The sequence below is a fragment of the Erinaceus europaeus genome, chromosome 13 (genome assembly GCF_950295315.1).
Source record: "Erinaceus europaeus chromosome 13, mEriEur2.1, whole genome shotgun sequence".
In the NCBI taxonomy this organism is placed as follows: domain Eukaryota; kingdom Metazoa; phylum Chordata; class Mammalia; order Eulipotyphla; family Erinaceidae; genus Erinaceus; species Erinaceus europaeus.
In genome coordinates, this window is record NC_080174.1 from 71,043,410 (window position 1) to 71,063,749 (window position 20,340).

The 20,340-nt window shown below is 38.7% G+C and overlaps 1 protein-coding gene across 8 annotated transcripts in view; it reads right to left on the bottom strand.

Annotated features, from left to right (window-relative positions):
• The window catches only part of TUT4 (terminal uridylyl transferase 4), a 128,582-nt gene that overhangs the window by 70,717 nt on the left and 37,525 nt on the right, over positions 1–20,340 (bottom strand). For all 8 annotated transcript variants that reach the window (XM_016193134.2, XM_060206210.1, XM_060206207.1 and 5 more), the window contains 2 exons: positions 19,820–19,983; positions 10,035–10,151 (listed from right to left, as the gene is read on the bottom strand). In XM_016193134.2, the coding sequence (XP_016048620.2) occupies positions 10,035–10,151; positions 19,820–19,983 (281 nt within the window). The remainder of the gene's footprint in view (positions 1–10,034; positions 10,152–19,819; positions 19,984–20,340) is intronic.

Below are 20,340 nucleotides of genomic sequence, written 5' to 3' on the forward strand. Positions count from 1 at the left end.
CGCCTGGCTCCCCACCTGCAGGGAAGCTGCTTCACAGGTGGTGAAGCAGGTCTGCAGGTGTCTCATCCTCTCTCTCCTCCTCTCTCCATTTCTCTCTGTCCTACCTAACAACGATGACATCAACAACAACAACAATAATAACTACAACAACGAAAAACAAGGGCAACAAAAGGGAAATATTAAAAAAATAATAAAATTATTAAATCTTAATCTCCATTCCTTAATATAAATAACTTTATATTCAATTTATTGCTGAATCTTTACTTCAAATGTCCAAGTATTTCAAACTGAGTGCATACTAAAGTATTTTTCTTAACGTTTCTTCTAAGTGAACAGGGGCATGACCTGTGAGATCTCAAGTCAAATACCTTATCATTCTAGACATTCCAGGCTTCCGTGGACAATTTTACATCCTAAAGCCCTCACCTGAATTCTATTTTCACTAACTGCTTCTTCATACTAAATACTCATCACTGACTAGATTACCATGAAAGACTAACGGGTCCTTAACTCAAACTTTTCAAGTCTCTTCCATGCTAATACTAGGGCAAGCAGTCTTCCAAAATAACGATCATTAAGCTACAAAAACTTCAAAATAAAAGACTCTCACATAGTATACATATTTATTCAAGGTTAGGCTCTGACCCAACTTTCTAAAATTGTGTATTTCCGCCTTCCCTTTGTGTCACAGTTATTCTAAGCTACTATTACCTGAGCAGAACTTGGCATTTCTTTCTTCAGTGATACTGCACATGCCGGTTTCTCTTCTGTAAAGGTGCATTTCCACTTCTTTACCTGGCTATAATTTTTAAGAGCCAGGATCAGTTTTTCAATCTGAAATACATCTTTTAGAACTCTCTTTATGATGGGTCTCTTGCATGTAAGCTACCATATTCCACTTATTTATCTATATATCCATGCTCATTATTTAGGTAATCTCACTCTGGATATAGAAATCAATCTGACAGATTTTTTTCTTCTTCTTTACTCTAAAGATATTATTCAACTGTCTTCAGACTTCTATGACTGCTATGCACATTCCCAACTGCTGCCCCTTTGTGAGTTACACTACCTTTAACTTTTTTAAACAACTTTACTGAGATATGAGTGACAGAAACCCTACACATATTAAAATGTGTGCATATATACAACCACAAAACTACCACTCATATCAAGATAGTAAATGTAGTAATCACATAAAAATGTTCTCATCTCTTTCTACTCACTCCTTCCTCTACACATATCACTCATGCAAACAATAATCTGCTTTCTACAGATTAGTCTACGTTATCGAGAACTCTTTAGAAATGGAATCACACAGTACATTCTCATTTATCTAGTTTTTTACTCAAGATAACTATCTTAAGCTTCATCTATATTGTTATGTACACCAGCAATTTTAATGCTGAAAAGTAATTTGTATATTCATCCACCTAATGATGTACACTTGGCTTTGTAATTTGGGGCTAAATATTATGCCTTATAGTTCTAGGAACATTCATTTATAATTATTAGTATCAACATATGTTTTCTTTGGAAAATACATAGCAATGAAATAGCTAAATTGCATATAAGGTATATGCTTAATTAAAAAAACTCCTCTAACTCTTTTTAAAAATTTTTTATATTTATTTATTTTCCCTTTTGTTGTCCTTGTTTTTTTATTGTTGTTGTAGTTATTATTGTTGTTGTTATTTATGTCATTGTTAGATAGGACAGAGAGAAATGGAGAAAGGAGGGGAAGACAGAGAGGGGGAGAGAAAGACAGACACCTGCACACCTGCTTCACCGCCTGTGAAGTGACTCCCCTGCAGGTGGGGAGCCGAGGGATCAAACCAGGATCCTTAAGCCGGTCCTTGCACTTTGTGCCACGTGCGCTTAACCCGCTGCACTACCGCCCGACTACCTATGCTTAATTTTTTTAACTGATAAGATAGAAATTGAGGGGAGCCGGGCAGTAGCACAGTGGGTAAAGCACAGGTGGCACAAAGTGCAAAGACCAGTATAAGGATCCCGGTTCGAGCCCCCGGCTCCCCACCTGCAGGGGAGTCTGCTTTACAGGTGGTGAAGCAGGTATGCAGATGTCTATCTTTCTCTCCCCCTGTCTTCCCCTCCTCTCTCCATTTCTCTCTGTCCTATCCAACAACATCGACATCATCAACAACAACAATTTTAAAAAATGGGAATAATTAAATAGTTTTAAAAAATCTTAAAAAAAAAAAAAAAAGAAAAGAAACTGAGAAGAGGGAGGTAGAAAGGGAGAGAGAGAAACCTGCAGCACTGCTTCCCTACACAGGTGGGGAACAGGGGTTTGAATATGATACGTGCATTCAACCAAGCGTGACCACATCCTGGTGTCCATATGCTTAATTTTTTTTAACTGTCCAAATGGAGACCAGGTGGTGGGAAAAGGCCCATGTTCAAGTTCCCAGTCCCCAAATGCAAGAGGTGGAAGCTCCATGATTGTAGGAGCAGTGCTGCAGGTGTCTCTCTCCTTCCATCTCAGTTTGTCTTTACAAACAAATAAAAGCCTGTGACAATGCTTTTCAAAGTGATATTATGATCCAGAATCCCACTTCTAGGTATTTATTCAAATAAAACAGTAACAACAACTTAAAAGATACCTGAACTTCCATGTTCACTGCAGCATTATTTATAATAACCAAGACAAGGGTTGGCTGGTGGCACACCTGGTTGAGTACACATGTTACTATGTGCAAGGACCTGGATTCGAGCCCCTAGTCCCACCTGCAGGGGGAAAAGCTTTGCAAGTGGTGAAGCAGTACTGCAGGTGTCTCTCTCCCTCTCCCCTCTTGACTTCTGGCTGTCTACCCAATACATAAATAAAGATAATTTTTTAAATTATATATATATTTTAATCAAGACATGAAAACAGCTTAAGCAACTATCAATGGAAAAATAAAGGAAATCACAGAAACATACACACAAGAATAGTAATGTCAGTTAACCACAAAGTAAATTCTGACATTTGTGACACAACGAATAGAACTTGAGGATACTACTATGCTATATTAAAAAGAAGTTGAAAGAAACAAAGAAAAAATGAAGGAAGGGAGGGAGGGGGAAAAAAGGTAGAAAGAAAATATGTGAGTCAGAGTCAAATTATCTTGTGGTCTTGCTTACATGTGGAATAAAAATACACAAAGATACAGGTAACATACTGGTGGTGATTTTGAGATCCAAGTGGGAAAAACAGGTAAATTCAAATGTGGTCAAGCAGTACAAATTTCCAATTATAAAATAAGTCCTGGGGGCCGGATGGTGGTGCACCTGGTTGAATGCACATGTCACAATGCACAAGGAACAGGTTCAATCCCCCAGTTCCCACCTGCAGGGGGAAAGCTTTGCCAGTGGCGAAGCAGGGCTGCAGGTGTCTCTCTCTTCCTATCTCCCCCTTCCCTCTTGATTTCTGGCTGTCTCTATCCAATTAATAAATAAAGATAATTTAAAAAAATTTTAAAGTCCTGAATTATAATGCACATCATAATGACTACAGTTAATAGTACTTGCACTATATAAAGAAAAATTAGGAATTACTGTTGTGATCACTTTGTTGTGATCACAGTATATATACATATACTGACTCATTATACAGATGTCAATTATATTTCAATTTAAGGAAATTCAAGGGCAGAGGGTAGATAGCATAATGGTTATGCAAAGAGTCTCTCAGTCCCAGGGTCAATCCCCCACACCACCATAAACCAGAGCTGAGCAGTGCTCTGGTTAAAAAAAAAAAAAATGAAGGTGGGGCAGGTTAGGAGGAGGGACAACCAGTAGAGCACATGTTACCATACATAAGGACCAAGGCTCAAGCCCCCAGTCCTCATATGCAGGGGGGAAGCTTCATGAACAATAGAACACTGCTGCAGGTATTTCTCCTTTTAACTGTCACTATCCCTCTATTTTTTTTTCCCAGGAATTTTAAACTTTATTCAGGAACATTGAGAACACACACATGTTGGAATACATGTGGGCTAAGAGGAAGAAAGAGAGAATCTTACAACCCTTACATGATAGTAGGCTCACCTAGGCAGAGAGCTGTCCCTCTCAATGTTAAGAAAGAAATAAAAAGAGGGAGGGAGGGAGGGAAGGAGGAAGAAAGAGAGGGGAGAGAAGAAGAAAGACAGCTCCTGGAAATGATGGAGCTACTGTGCAAGCACTGAGCACACTCTGACGGCAAAAAACAAAAATTTAAAAAGCTACAGGGGCCAGGAAATAGCTCACCTGAAAGACTGTATGTCTTATGTGAGGCCATACATTCAAGTCTGGACACCACATGGCAGCACCAGCAAAGACTCAAATAAGGTATCAGTGCTAGGTGTCACTCCTCCCTGAACCCACCTCTCCCTCTCACAAAAAAAAAATAATAATAAAATAAAAAATTCATCCCAAGAGGCTAATCAGCAGTATTATATGTGTTCAAAGCCCTGGGCTTACTTCTTGGCACCACATAATAGCATAAACCTAAAACCTAAAATAAATAAATAAACGAATAAAGAAAGAGAGAGAGGCACAGTTGTGACTCATCCAACAGAGCACAGACATTACCATGTGCAAAGACACAGATTAAAGTCCCCAGTCCCTACCTGCAAGGCGGAAGCTTCATGAGTAGTGAAACACTGTTGTGGGTGTGTTTCCTTCTCTGTCACTCTCTCCCTCTCTACCAAAAAGAAATTTTAAAACGGCTACCAGGAATAGTGGAGTCATGTAGGTAACAAACCCCATAGATACCCTTGGTGCATTAAAACAAAAACAAGCAAACAATATATATATATATATATATATATGTATATATACTATTAATTATTTTACATTTTCACAAGTATCTGAAACTTGACACTTGGTATAGTCAAACTTTTTCTACTTAACTAGTCTAGTAAGTATAATAATTTATAACAAATAATGTTCAGCATCTTTTTCATGTGTTATATATAACAGCTGTGTAACTTCTTCAGCTTTTTTTTTTTTTTTTTTTTTTTTTTAACCAAAGCACTAATCAGCTCTGGCTTATGGTGGTGCGGGGGATTTACTGTGTAACTTCTTTAACAAAGTCTAAGTTCAAATATCTTACCTATATATTTTTTTTAAGATTTTATTTATTAATGAGAAGCATAGGAAGAGAGAGAAAGAGCCAGACATAACTCTGGTACATGTGCTGCCAGGAACTGAACTCAGAACCTCATGCTTGAGAGTCCCTTGCTTTATCCACTGCGCCACCTTCCGGACCACCTCTTACCTATATTTTTATTGGGTTGTCTGTTTATTAATTTCTGAGTTTTGAAAAGTTGCTTATATTACACATACAAAACATTTGCTAAAGATATAACTTGCAAATATTCTCTAACAGTCTGTGCCGCATACTGTCACTGTTTTAACAGCATCATTCAAAGAGCAATTCTAGGGTCTGGGAGGTGACTCTGTGGTAGAGTGCATACCTTCCAAATATGAGGCCCTGGGTTTATTTCCCAACACATTACAGAAAAAATAAAAGCAGAAGTTTATGATTTTTTTTTACTTATAATTAGTAGTAGGTTATAAGACAGTAAGATTACAGGATATAGTTCTACACTGTATCTGCCACCAAATTTCTGTGTCCCTATTCTCCCAGAAATAACCACCACAGCTGAGTCTTTTTTTTTTTTTATTGGGGGACTGTTTTACAGTCGACAGTGAATACAACAGTTTGTACAGGCATAACACTTCCCAGTTTTCCACATAACAATACAACCCCCACTAGGTCCCCTGCCATCCTTTTCCAGGACCTGTACTCTCCATCCCACCCACCCCAGAGTTTATGATTCTGAGGAAATGGCACAATCATTTTTTCTTTACCTAATCCAATTATCATAAAGATTGTCTTGGGACCAGGATAAGTTATCCAGTAGAGCCCACAACTTTATCATGCTCAAGGACACTGGTTCGAGCTCCCAGCAACACATCGAAGTATCATATACAGCACCAGGGGAAGTTGGCAAAACAGCTAGGGTATCTCTCTCTCTCTCTCTTCCTCTCTCTCTCTCTTCCTCTGTCTCTATCTGAAATTAAAAGAAACAAAAGTCTGCTAGGAGCAAAGGAATCATATATGCATGAGTTCCTGGCAGGGAGCAACAACAACAATTTTCTTTTGTATTTTGTTCCTAAAATTTTATACTTTTAGGCTTTACATTTAGGTCTGCAATTCATTTTGAGTTACTCTTTCCAATATCATACAGGTATGGATCGATATGTTTTTCTTTGAAAAGATGAAAGTTTGCCTTTTCCTGCAACGTGGATAGAACTGGAGAGGGGCATGCTAAGCAAAATAAGGCAGAAGGAGAAAAATACTGGATGATCTCACTCAAACATATAGTACAAAAAAAAATAACTATTGTTATGTGGAAAACTGGGAGATGTTATGCATGTACAAACTACTGTATTTTACTGTCGACTGTCAACCACTAATCCCCCAATAAAGAAGTTATAAAAAAATAAAGTAAGCGTGGTCCAGGAGGTGGTGCAGCGATAAAGCTTTGGACTCTCAAGCATGAGGTCCCGAGTTTGATCCCCGGCAGCTCATGTGCCAGAGGGATGTCTAGTTCTTCCTCTCTCCTCCCGTCTTTCTCATAAATAAATAAAATCTTTAAAATAATAATAGTAATAAAAGTAAGGGAGAAGACTCAAACAAAAACACCTCTAACCACAGATCTGAGGCTGGCAAAGTAGAGAGAAGGATGAAAGGAGAGCGGTCCAATGGACTGTGGCGGAGTAGCACTGGCACTTTGGTGGGAACAGTGATGTAGTCACATTTCAGAGGTGTAAAATCACACTCCTGGGAGTCAGGCGGTAGCGCAGCAGGTTAAACGCACATGGCGCAAAGTGCTAGGACCGGCATAAGGGTCCCAGTTCGAGCCCCCGGCTCCCCACCTGTAGGGGAATCGCTTCACATGCTGTGAAGTAGGTCTTCAGGTGTCTATCTTTCTCTCCCCCTCTCTGTCTTCCCCTCCTCTCTCCATTTCTCTCTGTCCTATCCAACAATGACATTAACAACAATAATAACTGCAATAATAAAAACAAGGGCAACAAAAAGGAAGTAAGTATTTTTAAAAAATCACACTCCTAAAACATAAATCATCTTGGCCTAGGCAGTGGCACATTTGGTTGAGTGCACACAATACCATGTGCAAGTGCCTGGGATCAAACCCCCAGTCCACACCTGAAGGGGAAGCTTCACAAAGTGTTGAAGCATGCTGCAGGGGTCTCTCTCCCTATCTCTCCTCCCCTTGGAATTTCTCTGTCCTATCAAATAAATAACTAACTGTATATGTATTACATCAACTACAACACAGTCCCTACTCTGTTGGTTTAAGATCATTTTTGATTAATTTTTCATTATAGTATTTTCTGCCTGATAATCTGAGTATCAATGAACTTTTTCCTGATAATCAAAATTTAAAATATTGTTACTAGCACTTATGAAAGAAAGACCAGACCACTGCTTAGCTTTGATTAATGATGGTATCAAGGACTGAGTCTAAAGAGCCTCTGAGGCTTCAGATATGCACATCACATGAATTATCTTTCTGGTTTATTTTGTATTTCTATAAATTCTTCAAACTCTTATTCTATAATGATATCAAATATTTAGGAAAAAGTTTATCATTTGGGATTTGCCTTTTAAATATTTTAGTCAGGATTACTCTACATTTAGTTTAGGGTTAAACTGAATCCACTAATCAAACAAGTACCTTCTGAGTACTCTACCCAATGTCCCCATAAAGTACACAGGACTCCATTGTAAGTAGCAGGAAGGTTTTATTCCCAGTCATGTATGGCCACTGAAATTTGTTCTCTCAAGTTCAGTCACATGGTTACTTCCCTCTCTTCAAGCAAATTTTTCATATGCACTCGACAATCAATACTGGATAAGTACTCTGTCTATGTCCATAGAGCTCTGGATTTTTCTGTGTAACAGTTTGCTTTTTGTAATTCTGTCCTACAAATTCTAGTCACCTTGAGCTCTGGACCAAGTCATTCATTCTCTTCAACTCTGGTAGTCAACCAGGTCACCCCACCTCCCTATAGTGTGGGCTAAGAAGACATTCCAAGTTGCCTTATTTCATTGTTTTTTACACACTGCCTGCCCTTCACTGCCTAAAAAAAAAGGCACTGTTAACCTATCTTGGGGAGATAAGGTGTACCTCGTGACAACAAAAATCCTGTAAACCAGTATTTCCTCAAGTGATCCAAAGCAAATACACTGTTTTTCCTTTTTTATCTTTTTAGTTTTGTTGTATCCAGGCAAATCTAGTCACTTCAAAGTCAACATCCTCCCTATGGTTACTTTTAAAGATTTTTTTTTTTTAATTTCCCTATAATGTCTGTAGTATGTATTTTTTTAGTTCCCTTAGCCCCCTGAACTAACGATCAGCATCTTTCACCATTTCTGGAAAATATCTATCATTATCTCCTTACTACTACGTTGCCTCTTTTCAAGTAAGTCTTCTTGAACAAGTAAGACTTAACCAATAGATAAAGCAAAATAATAGGCTGATAAATTCTGAGGTATCTTTGTGATTCTTCAATGCATTCATTTGAACAGCTCAACAGCAGAATGCACGCCTCTCATATATGAAGCTCTAGGTTTAATCCTTGGTATTACATTAAAAAAAGGGGGGGAGTATTATATACCAATCTATTAACCATTGTCCTAAGCAATGCAGAAACAAAAAGAAAGCATGAAATCTGCTCTCTGGATCACTAGATACTGGTGGCTAATGGAGGCAGACGTTTCTAATACGGTGCGCTGATTCTCCGCTTAAGTTGCTATGAAAGCACAGAGGCATGGCTAACCCAAACATGTTAGGAAGGTCAGGCAAGAGTAATTCTCAGAGAAAATATACAAGCAGAAACACAGAAATAGGAAAAGCATATCATATCCACATTATGTTTTTTAAAAGAAAAAAAATCAATACTCAATATACTAATTTAAACAGAAAGGCACTCTAATCATAACTATATTTATGAAATGTTTTAAAAATAACTAAATATGATTCCCAAATCTAAATTTTACAAGGCAAGGCACTCTGTGAGTTTCATCTTATACTATTTTTCTCTGTTCCAATTACTCAAGCCTTTTTTAATTTGACACGTACCATATCTTTTCCTGATTTAGAGACCTTTATTCATTTTTTAAAATATTTATTTATTCATTTTTCCCTTTGTTTTTGCCCTTGTTGTTTTATTATTGTAGTTATTATTGTTGTTGTTGTTGATGTCTTCATTGTTGGATAGGACAGAGAGAAATGGAGAGAGGAGGGGGAGACAGAAAGGGGGAGAGAAAGATAGACACCTGTAGACCTGCTTCACCGCTTGTGAAGCGACTCCCCTGCAGGTGGGGAGCCGGGGGCTTGAACCAGGATCCTCGCGCCGGTCCTTGTGCTTTGTGCCACCTGCACTTAACCACTACACTACCGCCCGACTCCCCTTTATTCATTTTTTTTAGTACAAAACACTATCACCATAACCTCTATGCCACACACCTTTTTCTTTGTTAATTACTACTTCCAGGTTCGATTTATATTTTCCAAGAAAAAATGCTTGAGACCTAGACTAAATATAATCTTTCTACACTTTTTTACTATCACAGCCCCCCCTCCTACACACACTTAAGGAAATTCATCATACTCAAAATCCATATTGACATGCCTTCATCAATAAATTAGAAATTCTGAGGGTAGTAGCCAAGGATATCTTATTCACCACTGCCCAGATCTAGCATACTATAACTCAATAAATATCAGCAGATCTAATTGTATTTTATAGCTTTAAGATTAGTACTAAACATTCAGGGGGAGTAAACTGATCTATGCAAAGGTTTCCTTTCAAACTACCCAAGAAGGACAATTCCAGTTTGCAGTATCATAACTTCAGCTACTTATTTAAGGCTGGACAAATATCTCATTTTCAGTTTCACATATTAATAAACACAGTATAGTTTTATCACTGAAAAAATAATTGTAAAACGAACTTACCAAAATATTTTTCTTATGTCGCTTCTCCTTTATATGTTTATGAGCTCCCTGAATGTTTTCAATGTGAATTAAGCAAAGTTTGCATAGATAACGGCAGTTGGTATATTCTGGTGAACGCTGAAAAGAAGTTACAAATACATTTTCTTCAGAAAACAGAGAAGTAAAATTATAACTACTTAAGTGAATAATGTAATTATGTAAACATGACATAAAATCGACAATCAGGGAAAAGATTTTAGTAAATAAATCATAACTTACATAACCAAAAGATGGCTTACCTATTCAAAGCAGTCATCATGAAAATAAAAAATTTTCAACACTATCATAACACTATTAAACATGCTTGATACTTACAACATAGTTGTTAGAATCCAGTGCAAGATTAAAAACTAAAAGGAAGGCTGGAGAGGTAGCAGTGGTTATGGAAAAATCTTTTATGCCTAAGGCTGAGAGGTCCCAGGGTCAATTCCCAGCACTACCATACTCAAGATAAGGACTCTATTTTTAAAAAATAATTAATTAAAATAAGATAAAAGGGGGTTCGTATATTGCACCAAAGTAAAAGACTCTGGGGTGGGTGGAGGGGAGAGTTCAGGTCCTAGAACAGGACGGCAGAGGACCTAGTGGGGGGTTGTGTTATTGTGTGGAAAACTGAGAAATGTTATGCATATACAAACTATTGTATTTACCGTCAACTGTAAAGCATTAATCTCCCAGTAAAGATTTTTTTTAAAAAAGTAAGATAAAGGGGGGGCTGAGTGATGGCACACCTGGCTCAGCCCACAAGTTTCAATGTGCAAAGAATGTGGCTCAAATCCCTGGCCCCCAACTGCAGGGGGAAAGCTTCTCGGGTGATGAAGCAATGTTGCAGGTGTCTGAGTCTCTCCCTCTCTATAGCCCCCTTCCTCTCAGTTTCTGGCTGTCTCTATCAAATAAAGATAATCTTAAAAATAAGATAAAGGCAGTCTCATTATTTTATCTTACTGTAATGCTTACCAAAAATTATTTTAATTTCAGTCTCAAAAAGGAAGTATCTATCCTCAAACAGGGAATGCAAGCGAGTGAATTACAAAGGCTAGAGAGGTGGCTCACCCCTCTACAGTGTGGACCTTACCATACAAACAGCCCAGGTTCAAGTCCCATTACACATAGGATATAGCATGGCACTAAGTGAAGTTCTAGTGTTGGGATATCTTTCCCTTTCTCCCTGTCTCACACTCTATCTAAAATAAATAGAATGAAAAAAGTTGTCCAAGAAGTAGTAAAACCCTACATAAGGACCCAGCAACTCAAAGAGTAAATGTAAAATTTTAAAAAGAACAAATTACAATTAAGGAAGGTATTCCCAAAAGCTGAGTTCTAAAAATCCTCTATCAGTCATAACCTCATGATAATAGATAACTTCCTCAGTTAACAACCCTGAAGAGAACAGTGCTGTACACAAAATTTATTAGTCACAGTACTGTTATAATTCATACATGTAATTCTTGAGGTGATTTTCAAATGCATACTGTATTATCAATCACTATGCTAGACAAATTTAATTCCCCTATCAATTAATTCAATGTGATACAATTTAAGATATAATAAAACCTTAATTTTACAGATGAGAAAAAAGCTCACAGAGCCTACAACTTTTTTATTATTTATTCATTTATTTATTTTAATGAAAGAGATAGATAGAGACTGAGACAGATACTAGAACATTTATCAACTTTAGCTTATGGTGGTGCTGGGGATCAAACCTAGGACCTCAGAGCTTTAGGCATGAAAGTCTTTTGCATAATCATTATGCTATATCCCCAGCCCTCCTACAATTTTCACAAGGACACAACATTAAGTGAGAGATGCTGAACTTAAATTCATGCATTTCTAAATTGAAAGTCAGCTCTCTACCCATAAGATCACATATACACACAAATTATAAACACAAGAAATACTGAACCAGAACACATTGACTTAGTGTCTTATATTTAAATTGCAGTCATATTCAATTTCTACATCAGGCTAATCTTCAAATAGGTTATATCGTTCCTGACAAAAAGGTTCTTTTACTTCAAAATGTATCATTTTCTTTAAGTAAGAAACAAACTTCAAATTTAGCAACAGTTTTAGCACAAGCTAAAAATGAATACACTGTATCAACTAAAGGACAATTACTGACAACCCTTACTAGAATCATCAAATATTATATATCAACCTGTATCTGTGACTTTGGGAGAACTACTCCACTTTCCAATGGAGGGAATGGGGATAAGGAACTCTGGTGCTGGGAACAGTGTGACATTATACCCCTGTTATCTTAGGGTTTTGTGAATCAATATTAAATCACTGATAAAAGAATGAATGATCTGTGGAGCTTCTCTTGGTGCCCTTTGTGGTACTCCCATGAGTGTTGGTGGGTCCTCAAATATAGTAAAGTGTATTTACCAGGTGAGCTACCTCCCAGCCCCTAAAAGAATTTTTGTACAAAGAATTGGAACGGCTACATGGAGCAAAGTTTTCTTATTTGTTGGTTTAGGGAAAGTAATGCTTTAGGATTAAATTTCTTTGTTTTTTATCAGGTTGTTGTAATGTTGATAGATACTTCACAAATGAAAACTGTATTCTTTTTTTTCTCCCTCCATCTCTATCTCCTTCTCTCTCAATTTCTCTTTGTCTTATCAAATAAAATGGGGGGGATGGCTTCCAGAAGCAGTGGATTCATAGTGCCAGCACCAACCCAGCAATAACCCTGGAGGCAAATAAATTAAATAAAATAATTTAGAGGGATAAATGTTGAAAAGGTCACTAATGGAGCCATCAAAATAAATTTCCAAGTGTAAAGTGTTAGCAAAGACAAGTCTGGATTCTTTTAGTAAGAAAAAGCTTAGTATAAGACTGTCAGAAGGTCTATGACATCTCACTGAATATCAAGCAATCTTGCTTTTTATAATTAAATATTTTTGTATACATAATTTTTTGAGAATACAGAGAGAAATTGAGAGGGAAGGAGAAGATACACAGTCAGCACTGCTTCACCACTCATGAAGCTTCCCCTCTGTAGGGGGTGGGGGGAGGGCTTGAACACAAGGCCCTTGCACATGGTAAGATGTGTGTTCAACCAGGTGTGCCACCACCTGGCCCCGAGAGCCTACTTCTTTCTCATTATAAAATGGAATAATAAAAATGCCTCTGTGGAATAATAATTCAATTATATAGGTAATTATTTAGTACATCAACTAAATAATCACCTAAATAGCAGTCACTGTGCCAAGAACTTTACTAGTGCTGGTGTGTGTCTGTGTGAATTTTTCCCCGTCGCCAGTATCACTTTACTGAGGATACTAGTACTATCTTAGTCAGTCTCCTTAATAGCTCAGTGAGGGTGTTTTTATTTTACAAACTCCATTTTAATAATAAATTGAGGTTTAAAGAGATAAATTACTTATCCAGTGTTGTCAAACCAGTATGTGTCACAGCTATATGACAAAATCCATATACTTAGGCACTAAACACACTATTTCTGTTACTAGTCAACTATCAAAGTACTGTATTAAGAACAATGACATATAAAAGGAAAAATAATTTCACCACTGGTAAGTGTCTAGTATCACAGACGAGATGTGAGAAATGTTTAAACAATTCTTTTGTATAGTTAGATGATTTTATTCTACAACTGTACACACACTAATAAATCTTTAACTTTTTTTTTTTTTGCCAACAGGGTTACCATTGGGGCTCAGTTCCTTCATGACAAATCCGCTGCTCCCAGACGTGATTTTTCCTTTTATTCTTTATTACATAGGAAAAAGGGAAATTAGGGGTTGGGGAATGAGAGCAGGAGAGAGAGAGAAAGAGAGAGAGAGAGAGGCCTGCTATACTGCTTGTGAAACTTCCCTCTGTAGGTGGGGAGCTGGGCTGGGACCTGGGTTCATAGGCATAATGTGTGTGATCAACAGGGCTACCTTTTAACAGTTCTTTTTAAAAAAAAAAAAAAAAGATTTTATTTATTAATGAGAAAGATAGGAGGAGAGAGAAAGAACCAGACATCACTCTGGTACATGTGCTGTTGGGGATTGAACTCAGGACCTCATGCTTGAGAATCCAATACTTTACCACTGTGCCACCTTCCAGACCACACCTTTTAACAGTTCTAACGACCTACCTGAATAAAAATTTCTGGTCATGGAAAGGCTAAGTATTTCTTAGCTGATATTTATCATTCATTATAGGAAATTTTATTACTGATACTATAACTGGGACTTACTCCTTTTTTGGAACATGGCTTAAAAATAATCTACATCTCAGTATCTCAATAAGATAATCTTGGGGGGGGCCGGGCGGTGGCGCAGAGGGTTAAGCGCAAGTGGCGCAAAGCGCAGGGACCGGCGTAAGGATCCCGGTTCGAGTCCCCGGCTCCCCACCTGCAGGGGAGTCGCTTCACAGGTGGTGGAGCAGGTCTGCAGGTGTCTATCTTTCTCTCCCCTTCTCTGTCTTCCCCTCCTCTCTCCATTTCTCTCTGTCCTATCCAACAACGAATTGCGTCAACAAGGGCAATAATAATAGCCACAGCGAAGCTACAACAAGGGCAACAAAAGGGGGAAAAAATGGCCTTCAGGAGCGGTGGATTCATGGTGCAGGCACCGAGCCCAGCAATAACCCTGGAGGAGGAAAAAAAAAAAAAAAAAAAAAAGATAATCTTGGGTACACTATGAACCAAAGGACTTGAAGAAATCAAAAGCAACTTGGTATATGCATTCTTTTTTTTAATATTTATTTATTTATTCCTTTTTGTTGCCCTTGTTGTCGTATATGTATTCTTAATGAGTATCTAAAGTGTCAATAAAGAAAAATAATCAAGAGCATACTGAATTGAAAATAAAAGCATTTAAATTTTACCAGGTGTGGAAATAGCTCAGCTGCTAAAGCATGACACTTGCTGCCTGAGGCTCTCAATTCTATCTGTGTCACCACATGCACTAGAACGGTGCTCTGGCTTGTGTCTTTCTCCATATATATATATATATATATATTGGCTAAAGATAGCCAGAAATTGAGAGAAGGGGGTGACAGAGAGGGGGAGAGAGAGAGAGAGACACCTGCAAACACTGCTTTACCACTTGCAAAGCTTTCCCCTTGCAGGTGGGGACCAGGGGCTCAAACCCAGGTCCTTGCATACTGTATGTAATGTGTGCACTCAACCAGGGGCACCACCACGACCCCGCCCCTTTCTCCTTTATCGTTTTTAAAATTACTTTTATTTATTTATTTGGATAGAGACAGCCAGAAATCTAGAGGGAAGGGGGTGATAGAGAGTGGGGGTCAGAGAGACACCTGCAGCCCTGCTTCACCACTTGTGAAGCTTTCCGCCTGCAGGTGGGAGTTTTCTCTACCTTCACGTGAAACTTTCTCAAGTATAATAAATCTAAGAGGGAAGGGAGGGAAGAGAGGGAGAGAGGGAGGACAGATATTTTGGAGGGCATAAGAAACAAAGAGATATCAGAAAGCAAAGAAATTAGAGAACACTGGGGGCCAGAGGTAGTACACCTGGTTACGAGCACATATTAAGCTCAAGGAGTCCCCACTCTCTACCAGCAGGGGTACTCTTTAAGAGCAGTGAAGCAGATCTGCAGAAGTCTGTCTTTCTCTCTCTAACGTTTTTTTTAGTTTTATTAGAGACAACCAGCAATCAAGAGGAAAAGGGATGACAGAGCACTGCTCTGCTTCACCACCTGCAGCACTGCTTCACCACTTACAAAGCTTTCCCCCTGCAAGTGGAGACCAGGGGCTTGAACCTGGGTCCTTGTGCACTGTAACACGTGCACTCAACAAGATCTGCCACCACCCAGCCCTGAGTCTGTCTGTCTCTACTTTCCTCTCAATTTCTATGTCATAATAAAAATTAGAAGGGGGGCAACCAAGAGAGATGGATTTGTAGTGCCGACACAAAGCCTCAGCAACAACCCTGGTGGCAAAATACATAAATTTACAAAGAAACGAGAGAACTTATACTAGTATACTGGTGTCCTGACTTCATATCAGAGCTGTCTAAATTAAGCAAAATGCTTTCCATGCTTTCAAGCCTTTCTTTCACCACAGGCTGTGCTTTTGTATACTAATTATCTATCCCCAAATTCCTCCTTCTCCCACAAAATGCACTTTCCTGTTTTTTATCTTGTGCATCTTGATCTTGTCCATCTCTATCTTATCCTTTGCTTATTATTCTTGAAAACATATTTTTCATGTCTCCTTTATGCATTTATATTCACACTCTTACTAATCCCCCTGGTCAACTTCTAGGCTATTCCTTTATATTCAGTTCCAATGACATCTCCAAAATTGATGCCGCTATAGCTCTACTAACGTTAGTCACACCTTTGTCTAATATCCAATTTTCAAACAATATTGCTGTTAAAAGTATTATGTGCTAACATTCTTCTCTGATTAGTAAATGCTTAGAAGAAGCAGTACTGTGTCCTCTTAGTGCCACACATGGTTGAGCACACACAGTACCATGTTCAAGACCCAGTACTTAACTGCAGAAGGCAAGCTTCACAAGAGATAAAGCAGGGCTTCAAGTACCTCACTCTCTCCCTCTCCCCTCTCGATTTCTCAGTCCTATAGGAAGTTTGGGAAGGAGGTGGGGAGAGAAGAAGGGAGGGATAGCTGCCCAGAGCAGTGGATTCATTGTGCAGTAACCAAGCCCCAGAGATAAACCTGGTGGCAGTAGAAAAACTAAAAAATTGTTGCTCTGTCAGGACCATTAATGGCCCTGAAAGAAAGAAAGAAAGAAAGAAAGAAAGAAAGAAAGAAAGAAAGAAAGAAAGAAAGAAAGAAAGAAAGAAAGAAAGAAAGCAGTGTCTTGATTTTAAAATGCCACACATGCCTTGGGTCAACTTTTTAATCACCAGGTCAAGGTACAAAAAGAGTACTCATTGTTTATTTGATAATACACAGAATCAAGAAAACTAAGAAAGAAAATGAGAGAAAATATAGAGGGAAAACAGCAAATTATGAAAGATTTCCTTTTAACTAGACTCTTTATTGTACTGCCTCCAGGATTATCGCTGGGGCTTGGTGCAGGCACTATGAATCCACTGCTCCCAGCAGCTGTTTTTTCTATTTTATTAGATAAGACAGGGAGAAATTTAGCGGGGGGGGGGGGGGGGAGAGAAAACCTGCAGACCTGCTTCACTGTTAGTGAAGCACCCTGCTGCAGGTGGGGAATGGGGGGCTAGAACTGGGTCCTTGAGCATGGAACTATGTGCAATTAACTGGATGCACCACCACTCGGTCCCCCTAACTAGACTTTTTATTTTATTTTATTTTATACATATAAATTATGGCCCAGAATTTGAGTATTTTTTTAATTTTTGTTTTATTTTTTGTAGAACTGGGACCTTTTGCATGTATAGATTCAACTCTTCTAAGGGACCACATTTTTTAAAAATTTATTTTCCCTTTTGTTGCCCCTGTTGTTTTTTGTTGTTGTTGATGTCATTGTTGGATAGGACAGACAGAAATGGAGAGAAGAGAAGACAGAGAGGGGGAGAGAAAGAGACACCTTGCAGACCTGCTTCACTGCCTGTGAAGCAGCTCCCCTGGGGAGTTGGAGGCTCGAACCGGGATCCTTATGCTGGTCCTTGCACTTCACGCCACGTGCACTTAACCCACCGTGCTACTGCCCGACTCCCCTAACTAGACTCTTATAAGGCTGAATATATAACCTAAACTCATCCCTATACTATAAACCACCACATACTGATATTCTTTTCTATTTTTCTAGGGTAGCTATGTCGTAACTTTTAAAAAAAATTATTTATAAAAAGGAAACGCTGACATAAACCAAAGGATAAGAGGGGTACAACTCCACACAATTCCCCTCCATATCCCATCCTATACCCTGATAGCTTTCCTTTCTTTATCCCTCTGGGAGTATGGACCTAGGAGTATCTTCTTCAGTGTAGATATGATCTCATTTTTAAATTACACAAAATCACACCACTTCTTTCTTTCCTATTTAGTATCAACAATGACCTATTTCCTTGTATACATACTCACAAATATCCCAAGTACCAATTTCTGTACATATTATCCTTTCCTTCAACACCTATCAGTGCTTGTATTAAGACTAGGAATGTGTATTTCTAGGTTAAGAAATCATCAGTCAGCAAGGAAGATCCAATATATGATGAAGAGGGGCTTAAGTTGGTGGTGGGAGTGGTCTCCGCTATCGTAGGAGAGGAGGAACTATAGCCATGTGTCAAACCTTTATCTCCACAATAAAATTATTTGAAAAAATAAATTTTGATGGGGTCGGGCATTGGTGCACCAGGTTAAGTGCACATAGTACGAAGCACAAATACCTGTACAAGGATCCTAGGTCGAGCCCCCAGTTCCCCACCTGCAGGGGGGTTACTTCACAAGCGGTGAAGCAGGTCTACAGGTCTCTCTCTCTCCCCATTTTCATTTCCCCTCTCACTTTCTCTCTTTCCTATCCAATAAAATAGAAAAAATGGCCACCAGGACCAGTGGATTCATAGTGTTGGCACCAAGCCCCAGCAATAAACCTGGGGGCAAAAAAAAGGAAGCAAAAAAAATTTTTTTTTCATTACTCATGAACAAAGTATCAATGGATAGAGTAGTTTGTAACAAACCACAGGTATTTTGTAAATATGTGAGAAAAAGAGAGAGGGGGAAAAATAAAAAAGAGGAAGGCCAGAGAGACAGCTCACCAGTTAGGGCATATGCCTTGCCTCACACACAGCCCAGGTTTGAACCCCAGCATCATACAAGACCATGGCACTGGGAATAACTACAGCGCTGTGTTATTACTCCCTCTCTCTCTGCCTCTGTATCTGAATGAAAAAGCTGGCCAAGGAGCAGTAAAACTGCACACATGCAAGACCTCTACAAAGAATGAGAGAGAAAAAAAGAAGGGGAGATGAATAGTCTAGTAATAATGCTATATATTTTGTTTCTAACTTCAAATGAACTATTAATTTCTAATAAACAGATTGTACCATTTTCATCAAAATACCTCCAATGCCTAATAATAACAAAATACACAGTATCTATTTGATGAATAAGTAAGTCAGGAATCAGCAAAGGTCAGTCTCTGAAGCAACTACTCAACTCTCTCATGGTAATAGCAAAGCAGTCACAGACAATATGTGAACAAACAGACATTGCTATGTCCTAAAAACAAGGAAGTAGGTGTATTTTACCATAATCTAAAACAAAGACAAAACAGTAGATCACACAGTTTAACAACCCTGGAATGAATGAAGTCAGAATCACAAAATTATTTAACAGGAGAAAAGAAGAAAAAATAAAGGGAGAGAAGAGAGAAGTAGAGAAAAGTGAATGCTATCTCTGCCTTAGAAATGAAAGGGAAAAAAAAAAGTTAAAAGAGATGTACTTGGAAAAGAAAAGTTAAGAAAGGCATCTGCGCCAGTGTGTCCTGGAGCTCCGCTTCCCCAGAGCCCTGCCCCACTGAGGAAAGAGAGAGGCGGGCTGGGAGTATGGACCGACCTGTCAACGCCCACGTTCAGCGGGGAAGCAATTACAGACGCAGACCTTCCACCTTCTGCATCCCACAATTACCATCGGCCCCTACTCCCAGAGGGGTAAAGAATAGGAAAGCTATCAGGGGAGGGGATGGGATACGGAGTTCTGGTGGTGGGAATTGTGTGGAGTTGTACCCCTCTTATCCTATGGTTTTGTCAATGTTTCCTTTATATAAATAAAAAATTTGAAAAAAGAGGTATCTGCATTCAAATAACTAAAACAACATAGTATACTTTTTCAAGTCGAAAGATGTGATCTCTTTCTAAGCGTTCTTCTGCTTGTTTCAAGCCTAGCCTCTGCTCAGGTGTCAATGTAGATTCATCTATCACAGTGGCATTTTCTAAATAGTCCATCTCTGAAGAATTTTCTTTATTAGATTCATCATTCTTCATTTTACCTAGAAAAGGAAGGAATCATTTTTTTAGTCATCATCATCAATATAGCTAAGGAAAAAAAAAACTTTTACTACAGAAAACATTCATTCAATTGCTATGTAGAAAATAAGTACTCTTTGCTCAACAATTTGTTTGGCTTCGTAGGTTAACTCTCTTTTCAGTCACCAGGTTCCAGATGCCAACAGGATGCTGGCGAGGCTTCCCTGGATTGAAGACCCCACCAATGTGTCCTGGAGCTCCGCTTCCCCAGAGCCCCACCCTACTAGGGAAAGAGAGAGGCAGACTGGGAGTATGGACCGACCAGTCAACGCCCATGTTCAGCGGGGAAGCAATTACAGAAGCCAGACCTTCCACCTTCT